The 12,429-nt window shown below is 37.0% G+C and overlaps 1 protein-coding gene across 1 annotated transcript; it reads left to right on the forward strand.

Annotated features, from left to right (window-relative positions):
* Window positions 1-213: 213 nt before the first annotated feature.
* LOC108676152 (phosphatidylserine synthase) lies at window positions 214-10,295 on the forward strand. The gene is made up of 8 exons (XM_018164195.2): window positions 214-649; window positions 1,262-1,449; window positions 2,201-2,387; window positions 2,872-2,946; window positions 3,304-3,465; window positions 4,672-4,946; window positions 7,402-7,642; window positions 8,479-10,295. The coding sequence occupies exons 1-8, from the start codon at window positions 629-631 to the stop codon at window positions 8,809-8,811; spliced, it is 1,482 nt and encodes a 493-aa protein (XP_018019684.1). The 5' UTR covers window positions 214-628; the 3' UTR covers window positions 8,812-10,295.
* The last annotated feature ends 2,134 nt before the right edge of the window (window positions 10,296-12,429 follow it).

Here is a 12,429-nt window from a genome sequence, read left to right on the forward strand (position 1 = left end):
TTCAAAAATAATGTGAGTGTACTATAAATCAGTTGAAAGACAAAATTGGCAAGATTTTATTTGTTTACATCAATAAATGATCGACAGATTCTAAGAAGTAAACGATACTATTTTAAAAAAGTGCAGTACGAGATGAGCATGATAGGTACATTAGAATTTTGAACTAATGGTTTAGCGGGTGGCTCGTAGCCTTGTAAACAACATAATCCGTTCTCCGTTCCGTTGAGTTAAATTAGGCTTGCTAGTGACATCGGTAGGGTCGTAGGCATAGTGGCTCGTAGGGACATCGGTGCTCTGACGCTCGGAGAGGTTTCTCATAGTAACCGGGCCAGTATATTTTTCATGAATTGGATTGTTTATTAAAAACTAAATTGAATATTCCATCACCGGCATCACGAGCGACATCCAATATCCAAAGGAACGAGTCAGCTGCTAAGAAAGAATGAAACTGCAAGAGCAAGTCTGCGAGTACCTACCCGGGCTACCCCAATAAATTTGAGCACTCCAAAGTCCAAGTGTTACTACTTACTACCTACTTAAAAGTGCGGCCATCTGGCGTCTGGCGGCCCCTTCAACCCGCGGCCCGCCAATAACAACGAAATTGAGTGTTCAAAAAACGTTTATCAATATGATTGAGTCTTCCCCTGAAGTAAGCAATCAAATGAGTCTATTCCTAATTTGCCTATAATATAAGTCTTTAATATTAATATTATTAGCATCAAAATAACTTTATTAGATTGTTCTAAATTGTTTTCTAATTCAAATAATAAAAATTGTCCATGTTATCATGTTATGCTGTTAATAGCTAGTTTATATTATATTTACTCTTAGTCTTATCAGTGACAGTATGATCTTGTATTTCCTAGACTCAAATAATGTAATACCGTATATAAATTGTTACATAAAATCATAAATTAAATGTTATAAACATTTCATTTATAGAAGGTTGTAAACATAGCAAAGAAGAACATTTTTTTGTTGCTCTTCATCCAGTTCATTTTCTGTACCTATCCTATGAATAGACAACAGACTAGGCCTAGTTTCACTAGTAAGTATCTTGGATACCACTACTAGCACTATCTTAAGTAAGAAATTGATTAAAATGTTGTAGTTAGCTTTGCTAAGGTGAGGAAATGTAAAATGAACTGATTCTAAAAAATCTGGGGTTTGCCACTGCCCACCATGGCTAAACCATTTGGTGAAATTGTAAATTGGTAAAATTTGAAGAATAATTATGATGTTAATTTGTTATTTTTTCCAGCACATCTGTGGCATTTCAAGAAGGAGACACAGCAGAACATTTTCTTCCGGGTCTGAGACATCAGACCATTTCCTCTCCATCAATGAACGACCTGTGGATGATATATCACTTGATTTCTTTTATAAACCTCACACCATTACATTACTATTAGTTACAATTGCGGGTCTTTTATATATTTGTTTTTTAAGGTGAGAATTAGTTTTTTATGTACTGTAGATGATTGAGGAATTGCATACCAGTACATATTTATAATTGTGAGTTGTGACCGTCTGTGACTCATTGACTCGCAATCTGCCAAGTGCCAGCTTGCCTGATTGCAGAGTTGAAAACAACACAGAAGTTGCTCATTACTCATTAGTAGTGACTAAGCTTTTAAAAAATTTTTATTCACAGGCAAATGTTATCATTACATTATTTTATTTATATACATTGTTTTTATTGGAGGGTGTCAAGGTGCTGGTGGCAGGTCAGGTATAGTACAGATATATTTAGTTTCCAAGCCACATGTTGTGACAGAATCTTTCTTGCCTAGATGCCATTTAATTTTTTTATTATCACACATTTAATATTAACAAATTGCAAAGGATATTTTAATAGAAAGTTGCGAATTCTTAATCTTTGAATGTGGGACCTTCTCTTCATTTAGGATTACTTAGGACATTCAGGTTACTTAGGAGTCATTACTAATATTTATATTGCTAACCCACATATTCCATAATTAATTTGGAATGTATTTATTATGAAGTGAAAATGTATTTGTTAGTGTTGTAAGAAGATACCATTATATGCATGTTTGTTTTAGAATTGGTAACATATTGAGTTGGCATAAATTTCATTCTAATGATGAATAGGTATATGTTATAAATATATATAAACATATATTCAATGACTACCGTACCATGATTTATTCAATTCTTATCTGCATTTAAATTATTACAGAGATGAAACAGTTAGCATTCAAGCAAACATTCAAGTGGGCATCCAGGCAGCCATTTTCTTCTTCTTGATCATCTCGGTATTGGCCTTTCCCAATGGCCCATTCACTCGTCCTCATCCTGCCGTTTGGCGCTGTGTCTTTGGCCTCTCTGTGCTCTACATGATACTCCTCATATTTCTTCTATTCCAGGTATGCAATTTTTATTAACAAGTAGGTGACATTAATCCACTTAACATCTTTGAAGATAATTGTTCATATGTCTCCAAGCTTGAATTTTACAAAGATGCTATTTTTTGTGGTATAAAAGAAAATATTATGGCATCATTCTTATTTTTTTATGGTATTCCTACAAGTTTGATATTCAGTGCTCTTACCAGCATCAGCAGTTTCGAGTCATTTCACACTAAAATGTTAGTGTGAAAAATGTTCTGCTATCAAGTTCTTTAATATTCTTGCATCAAAAATTTTGTATATCTGGTTCATACTCTTGGATGTAAGTATATATTCTTCAACCATTGTCATGCAGAAGTTGTTATTGCATAGTTTTGTTCATTGATTATGTATCTTGTTCAGTGAAAAACCAGTGCCTTCCTATATCACCTTGATAAGAAGCTCACTTTGAAATTGATTATTGCTTTAAAACTTACACTGCATATGCAATTCCATTTTCCAGGACTACCAAACTGTTCGTGGCATTTTCGAGTGGTTTTTTCCTGAGCTGAAAAATTTCACTATTGACATGGATAAGGTGATGTATTATTAATATCTATTATCATATCATTTCATTAGTATTACTCTCTTGATAATGGGTTTAAGACCAATATATACATGTAGAGTTTCATAAGATGTTTAGTTACTAGGTACTACATTGTACCAGTCTAATTGGAGTTTGTATATACTGGTCTAATTTCATAATTGTGTTGCCATATGATGTGTGTGAAATATTTTGTGTCCTGAAAATCTACCCTGTGATTTACAGAATATTTTGATTTACACAATTTTTGAGCTCAACTAGTGGTTTATACACATAAAGTTTTATAATTTTATACCGTTTGCTTACTGATGAATTTCAAACTTGAAAAATGATTCCAAAACATATTTACAGGGCGAGTGGGGGGAGAAGTGCGATGACTTTTCTCTACAGCGGCTGTGGGAGAGTGTGGACTTCTTCTGCTTTGCTCACTTTGCTGGCTGGGCCATGAAGACGCTGCTGGTGCGCCACTACGGCATCCTATGGACCATCTCCATTATGTGGGAGATAACTGAGGTAAAACTTGTCTGCAACCTGTTCATCATTTAAGGTCAAACATTCTTTGCATTCATTGTTGCTTATTAGGCTTTTTCCTCTCTTACCTTTTGTATGTTTTCTTTCTAAACATGTTTTTTTGGCGTTTCAGTAATATACATATATTCATTACTGAAGAGACATATATTGTATATTCTTGTTCAAAATTTTCTATTACTAGGAGACAAGCAGGACGTAGCTCAGAATACATAATTTTCGGGCTGCTTTAAGATTGCATTCAGAGTCATGAATGACAAAGGAAGAGATGAGTAGTTTGAGTCTTAATATTAGAGTTCAACTTTTGACATGCTCATTACCATGTCATTTTGACATGAGCATGTCAAACACTTACCATTTGACATGATTATTTAGTGTATTTACAGTGTGGGGAAATAAATATTCGTACACTTGAAAAATCATATTTTAATGTATGTAAGTGCACAAACTTAACAGGAAAAGTGATTTAAATTGTGTATAGAGACGCATAGTATTCAAAAAATACTATCAAAAGAAATTAAATCTCAATGCAACAAGGTGACTCTCGGAGTCGGTGTAGGCCACCATCAGAGGCGTTAAGGTCGGGGCCCTGATCATTGACATGAAACCATTCCCTGTTTTTAATTAATAAAATTAATTCCTTTTTGTTGGAATGGTGAGTGTGGGAGGCCTTATTATTTAAAAAAAAATATATTTGTATGGATTTATGCCTAAGCATCAACGGATTGGAGTGGCTTGTACTTTCAATTATATTATTGTATTTATCCATTTAGTTTTATGGGCACTACAAAAGACTTTTTTTTATTTGATGCGACAGTAGAGTAAGCTCTTAAGTTGATGCATTCACTGTAGGTATTCATTAATGATTTATTTATTGTCTTACATTAATAATATAGGTTACAGTGTATGTTTGCCCTGTAATATGTAAATGGCCAGGGGAAAGGATCATGTCCAATGATCACTATTTCCAGCTATATTGATATGCATGATGGTGAAGTGATGCACATGATGGTGGATGGTGATGCACATGATGGTTAAATAACTATCATTTCAATTCAATGATAATTGAAGCAATTATTCTATGATGTAAATGTACACGGATAATATATATTCTCTGGAAAATAGTTACTCTGCTTAGTCTGTTATTTATTATATGTTGGTATATATTAGAGCTTGAATATTGATTTTAAGCAAATGGTAATGGTGCTCAGGGACATCCGGAGCGCGTCTGGCAAGCTTAAGCGCGCCGTGCTGCAGTTCACGCCTGAGTCATGGACGGCGATGCGCTGGCTGGACCCGAGCAACACTGCCATGCGCACCGTCGCCGTGTGTCAGCTCATCGTCTTCTGGCAGCTCTCTGAACTGAACACTTTCTTCCTCAAGCATATCTTCCAGATGCCGCCTAACCATCCTATTGTCTTCATTAGGATCCTGCTACTGGGGGCCATCTCTGCACCCAGCATCAGGTCCGTGACTTGGACGCCTCTACTGGAACACTGTTACAGGCTACTTAGGCCGCCTCAACTGGAACACAGTTACAGGCTACTTATTCAACTGGAACACAGTTACAGGCTACTTAGGCCGCCTCTACTGACCTTTAGCCATTTTTGAGACCTTCTTGTACTACGGGCAGTTGCAGAATGATCTGGTAGTTGCAAAATACGTTAACTATGGTTACTGATTACATTACTGGAACGTGCTACATGTTTCTAGTACATTCTGGAATGTTCTGGTGTGAAATATTGGTCAAAAGATGTTTTGTACGAATACTTTTTTGACCCGAAGAAGTTAACATGTTGCATTAATTTTTGTTGCATTGAGATTTAATTTCTATTGATGCTATTTTTTGAATACAATGCGCCTCTATACATAATATAAATCACTTCTCCTGTTCAGTTTGTGTACTTACATACATTAAAATACGATTTTTCAAGTGTACGAATATTTATTTCCCCCCACTGTATGTCTGCTGAACTGAATTTCTATTTTTTGCTATCCAATTATCTTGACATCCTATGAGGTTAGGTGATCTGGATTCTTGCTCCACTGGGCAAAACAAGTTAGCAATCACACCCATAATATCCGTATGTTTCAATTGATTTTTACCACGGTAATGCACAATCGTCTTTGCTGCTATCATATTGATTTTCTTAATAATGTTATGTAATTAGAGAGACTTGTTCAATCAACCACTGGCAAAAAATACATACGATGCTAATGTTGGAGATCCAAAATAAATTGCCCCAATTTCCGCACTGGGCCAGGTAAAATAAATTGATTGGATTTTTAAGTATTTTACGTTAAATTTTGTTGTGCAGTTGTGCTTCTGTCATCTGCTGCCAAACTTCAAGGAGTGTTGGTGGGATTCATTCATCCTGGACGTGTTGCTGTGCAACGGAGCCGGCATTTGGTTTGGCATGCAGTTCTGTCACTGGATGGAGATGCGCTATTACAGCTGGGAGAGCATCAAGTTAGTCGGCATGCAACTTGCAATTGATTGCAAGTTGCAATAAATTTACTGCAATTTATTTATTTTATATATGTTCTGAAGAATGGGGCTGATATTAGTCTTGCAGTTAACTGAAGCCATCATTAAATGTAATTAGTCTTTAAATATAAAAATTGTATAATTTTCTATAAAGCATAGCTGTGAATTTATTCATCTGAGGATAAGGTAATAAATCCATTATTATTAAGAAAAAAATTGGGTGTTTTAAACTGAAATGAACAGCTAGGCAGTGTTGAAATATAATTAAGTGATTAATTTTTAAAATGTTGACTCGAGGTTACTATTTAGCTATGTGACAGTAGCATGGAATAAGTTATTGCACAACTATTTTGATCTCAAATGATTTTTCCTTTTTGACGTGAAATGTATGAAATATGCTCATTTTCACTTTGACTTCACTCATGCATGATCCGCCCAACTGGCTGTTATTGTTATTGCATGCTGATGATAAACAAAACTCCGAATCTGCAGATTTGGGTAAAATATTTACGTTTTTTCATATCTAATTATGTAATCATTGCTATAAGACAGTATCGGTAATGCTTGGGTCGCTTCGGTATTATACGAGTTTTTATTGGATTTTTTTATTATTAATAATATTGTTGGATCTCTTTATTATTGATAATATTGTTGGATCTCATTATTAATGTTGTTTGATCTCTTGTGCGTAGTTATGCCGAATTACGATATTACAGCTTAATTTAGGATAAACTTAGTTATGCAATTCTATGTAGTTTGTTGTTGGCATGATGGGCTAAGAATGAGGACTTGGTTTCATGAATACACCTCGTGGCTCAGAATTTGATTGGAATCATATTACATAAACTGTGATGTAGTAGAACGCATTGAGATTAAATTATGTTGTTAACTTATTTAAAAATGTTCGATCAAGTCCGTGATTGAATAATAAGTTGCTAATCCAAAAAAAAACTTTTAAGATATAAAACTGAGAAAACGTTGCCCTTTTCCTTGAACTTGTAATATTTGTAATATTTGTAATATTTGTGTTAACTGAGCATCCACGTGGGAAGGTTGTGTGGTGCCTAAGAGCTCTCTAAGTGCTTGTTGTGTGCTCTGTAGCCTTGCACGGACGTTGCCCCCATTCTCTCTTCTCGCTCATGCTGACGCAGCAATTTTATTATTGGCACGTCTTTCTACTGCTAGAACAGGCTACTTAGGCCGCCTCAACTGGAACACAGTTACAGGCTACTTAGGCCGCCTCAACTGGAACACAGTTACAGGCTACTTAGGCCGCCTCAAACTAGACAAAAAAAATTGAATATAATTTCTGAAGTACAAATCTAGATTTTTTTTATGATGTGTTTTTGTACGAGTATAACCATGGAACCAAAACTGCTGGAAAACGCCACTTTACTCCTAATATTTGTGTTAACTCCAGATTTTATTTTCAGGCAATACTACAGCTACGTGACAGACCCGCGCATCAAGCGAGTGGGCACTCAGGCTTGGGTGTACGGTCTGTGCATGTCCGTGGAGGCGATCATCTGCTTCAAGTTCGGCCGGGAGCTTTTCCTGCAGACGCAGCCACAGAAGGTGCTCCTGTGGCTGGGCATCATGCTGCTGGGGTCTGTTCTCTGCATCTACCTCTGCGTTGAGCACCAAAAATGGACACGCAAGAAGCGGGGGCAAAAGGTGCGTGTTAGTCCTGCATTCTTCATATTATATTCTCATAATTAGGTTTAATATCCACAAATACGGGAATGACATATCATTCCGGCTGCTATGACCATTGTATGCATAGAATTAGGATTACAATTAGATCTGTGAATAAATTGAATCTATGAATTTGATTTGATTCTAGTTTGATTGCTATTTAAAATAAAAATTTTCTTATAGCTTGTGGGGATTTAAGTTGAATTGAGGAACAATGTTTTAATGCACTTATTTTCTGGGAAAGTCACGCATTTTTCAGTGCATGTTAGTTTTAAACCACCTGTTAACGTTGCAAACTTTGCAAATAGCTAAAATGACTGACTTTGTGGATAATTTCAACGCTTGACGATTTATTAGCTCGCAAACACCGAGTTCCATACAATGAAAACATCCTGAGTACACTTTAATGTATTTGATTCTATTCTGTCTTCTGAAATCAAAGCCGCATTGTACTACTGTTGCCGTCCACACACTATAAACTGTAATGTGCGGAATATCATGCACCAACCGGCCAAGGGATAAGTTGTTATTTCACTATAGTCATATTATTAACTTGCTTTGTAATATGACTAGTTTTTATCTTATTCGGAAAAATTTTCTAAGCGAATCTTTTCTGGATTCTGATTTTGAACCGCCATAGAAAATGAATTTAATTTTTGTATGATTGACTATTGCAGGCAGCAGCCCTTTATGTTTATGGATGATAGTGTAGAAACCATAAACTCTTGTTTCGCAATACAGACTACAGTGTAGGTATATGACTCTTTCATCATTAATTGTGACCAAAATGTTGTAATTTTCATCCCTGTGCTCAGGAGCGCCACAGCCGCGCGCACCACAACACTGGCGGCAGGAGCCGTGCGATGGACAGCTCGAGCCCCTCAGCGTCGCCTCGCAAGTCCGTCACGCTCAGCACGCCAGACTCTGAAGCTGACAAACATTTCCCTGACCTCGAGGATGACGAAGATGTGACGAGACGACGCAATGCAGACACTCGTTTCAGGCGACGTCGAGACGTGCAGTCGAGAGGCAGCCTCAGCGGGATTATGGCTGACGATGAGTCAGAAGATGCTGATGATGACATCCCCATCTCTGCACTTCTAAAAAATAAGAAAGTTACTTTACATGTATTTAACCTGCCAAACTAATTTTAGATTCACCCAAATTGAGGCAAGCGGTGCAATGTTCGCGGTCTTCATTGAATTTTGGCATGGTTAGCTTTTCACTCGCGTCGACGATGCTCCCTAGCGACACAGGGTTTGGATACTGCAAGATTGGAGCGCCATCAAGTTTTGCATTTATAAAGTATATAATAGGCACTGAAGGTTCAGTAGAGTTTGTAAGTATAGGATAGACATGAGCCTTTTAGTTTCATACACATAATGGCGTATGGAACCCTTTGCAGAGAAAGGTCGAGTGAGAGGCAGTGGGCAGTTCCGTGACTGTTTTTAGTTTTGGACGCCTGAGGAATTCGGTAGTTACTTCTAGGTTATCTGTACCTGCCGGACCATCCACGAGGATGGTTGTTTTTATAAGGATTAAATCGTCTACTGAATTACAAGTTCTTCCTGGGTTGTTGAAGTTGATTTATATTCGCTGATTCTTCTTGCTTCCAGTTGCTCTCTCTCTCTTAAGTGATTTTTCGCGTTTTATTGTGTATTTGCTCAGTGTTGATAGTTCTCCTAAATATAGGACCACTTCCTTTTCTCATAGATTTTATCATTTACTGTGAAGCTTTACTGACTATCCTTCATTGTGTATCTGCTATTAATCACAATATCAATATCGTATTGAAGGTCTTATCTGGCCAAGCAAGGAAGAACGAAATTCTGAACTAGCTCTTGTGATGCGGTCTTGTCTTGCATAATATCTTTCATTTCATGTAATGAGTGATGGGCATCGAAGCTCCTGTTTGCTGTAATGTTTTACCTACCGTACCTTGTATAACTTGCAACTATACTACTTCCCAGCATAGCTTAGCGTTCACTCATTGACAAAGATCTTTTACAGTGTCCAAACACAGGTATTGGAAAGAGTTGGATCTCTTCCAATGCACCTTTATTAGAAGATAATTCAGCACGCAGCCTGTATTGCAGTTCACTTAAGGTTAGACATGAAGACGCACAAGGCTCTAGGGTCAGCCGCCCGTCGTATGTCAACACTTTCGCGGTACTTCTTTGATTGAGAGATAGAAAATTAAATGACTGAGAATTATGTTCAAGATATTTCTTTAAAGTAGTGGATTATTTGAATAGGTTTGAATTTTATTAATGCTCGGAAATTGAAATTCCTTGCATTTACGTAAACACGAATTACGTCATGTATTGCAAAACTACCAGTCCAAGTCTAGGGATATGAGTAATGCTAGAGCAATATGGTAGTGCTACGTAGTAACCTTGTATTCTGTACCACCAGAAAACTTCATTACTTCGCAGTTTATCTCTAAATTCATTGTTTTGACGCTTCACATGGTTTAATGAATGATTAAACGAATCGTTCTTGATGATAATTGCACCAAAGTGCTTCAATGAATGCAATCGATGAGCAATCAATTGGGACAATCCGATCCGAGCTGGTTTGAGAATTTTTTTTATACTGATACTGTTTGATTTACTAAGTGCTGTTGTGTAATGTGTTGATAAGTGAATAGACTAAGATCTAAAGTCAGAATTGAGATCATATGCGACCTCCATTCGTGTGAAGATATTGAGCTAGACTTTGGTGCTTTATACTAAAGAGCTAGACATCGCTACTCGACCTGTGAGTTGAGGCATATTGATGTGTTACTCGACCTCCTTCCTCATCCATACTTCCTGTGCACTTCGATCGCACTCTTTTCCATCTTCTGTGTAAATTTCACGCAACTATAGCTCTAAAATAAGAATATGTATTAACTAAGAGCAATGTTTTCAGTAGCACGCAGTAGAATTTCTGAAAAATTAATCCATTTTGATCTTAGCGTTATGGATTTCTTATAATAATGGTGTGCCTTTTTGCTGTAGAGAAACCTACATATTATTAGGCAATATTCTTTATAAACTAACCAATATTTGTGTTCTACAAACGATAATTATTGATTGTAGCTTTCGGATTATGAGGAAGCCTCTTATTTCAATTACGAATGTTTCTCTTCTTCACCATTAATGATTATATTCAAATGCCATGAGCTGAGTTGTGTTAACAGATCACTGTACGTCCGAGTAGAATTGCTTAACAAATGCTACGTTGTTCTTCTGCTTTGATTTGTGCCAATTAACTTTCATTGTTTTTATATGTGCGCTATTAAACGCAAGCATATCTCATGTGGTCGTACGAGCGTGCTGATAATCGAGCTTATATTAGATTTATGTCTTTACGGTTCAACGATGAAACTTGCAGTCGTCACAAACGTTTCCATGTAAATCGTAGGTAAAGGTAAATAAATCGTTTCCAGGTAAATCGTCATAGGTAAATTCTATGATCGTATAGGAATAATCAGCTCGTTAAATTGAGCCGCAGTTCTGCCCTGCATTTACATTGCGTTCTCATCGTGTGCAAATAAATGTTATCTAGAATATAAGATTAGAGATTCTGTAGCTCCTGCACCAATTGCTTGTTGATATCTAATGAGTTTATTGCCTGTTATTCAAACTGTGGTCAATGTGATCATGTCTATAGCTAGCATTTAGATAGAGTATTGAAGTGTTAGTAGTTTAAGTTACCAGTAACTACAATGCTTTTCACGAGCTATAGTGAACTATAAAATTTACACATTATTTTTTGACTTGGCACCCATGAAGCGATCTCAGAGAAGCGGGCTACAGTCGTCGGCAACTGTACGGACGCACTATCAATTTAAAGCAAACATTCAATTCATTTTACTTTCAGATTTGAATCTAAATTTCCTTTATATTTTGTATTAAATGAATTTCTCAGCAACTTATTGTATGTAATTATTGAACGTAAATGTAAGAGGCAAATCATTGCGTAATGTGGTCCTCGTCAGAGCTGACTGGCCGCAGAGTCATGATGCTAATTTACTGTTTAGAAATTTCAATTATGGATCACTGTCCTCTGTCGATTTTATATTCAAAGTTTCTCGTTGTTATCGCGGTCAACAATGATCAGAGTTCATTAGTCGGTGTGATGGAAAACTTTCTACTCTCACGTCACTTTTAACAACTCTCTTTACTCACGCATGTCAATCGATCAGACCTGCTGTTAATTTCCATTTAAATTTTCTAACGAAAATATACTTAAACCATCGCTGCGCTGATTGCATGAAGAAAGATTTTACTTAACTGCTTGAAGCCCAGTGATGTATCGCCAGATAAAGCAACCCTTTCTTCAGATGCCTTTCGTGAAAATACTAACTTATACTACTTATTACTCATCAGGGGGGGCTTCTCGCGCGTGTCTGTGCTCGTCAGAAGTCCTATGGGATTTCGAGCTCCTAGGGGGATTGTTCCTGAGCGCCCCACCGCTGAGCTCGCGGTGTCTGACTGCAGGTCTCAGTTGTGGGGTTAAGTTATTATGTAGGTAGGATTCCTTACATTTCCCTTCTCTGTCTCTCTCGTGCGGGCGGCCGACGTCCCGTGTAAGCGACCTCTTGTTCGAGTGTCTTCGTTTCTGTTACTTTTCACTTGTCCCTCCTTGTCTCTTCGTCTCTTTGAGATGCTAACGCTGCTTCTTTCGAGCCAGCTTCAGCGGGCTGGACATCTGAGACCTTCCGCCCCTTGTGGGTGATGATTAATTTGAGATTTTTAGTAATTGAGACTTTCCGCCTC

Source organism: Hyalella azteca, unplaced genomic scaffold, assembly GCF_000764305.2.
Source record: "Hyalella azteca isolate HAZT.00-mixed unplaced genomic scaffold, Hazt_2.0.2 contig4411, whole genome shotgun sequence".
Classification (NCBI taxonomy): Eukaryota; Metazoa; Arthropoda; class Malacostraca; order Amphipoda; family Hyalellidae; genus Hyalella; species Hyalella azteca.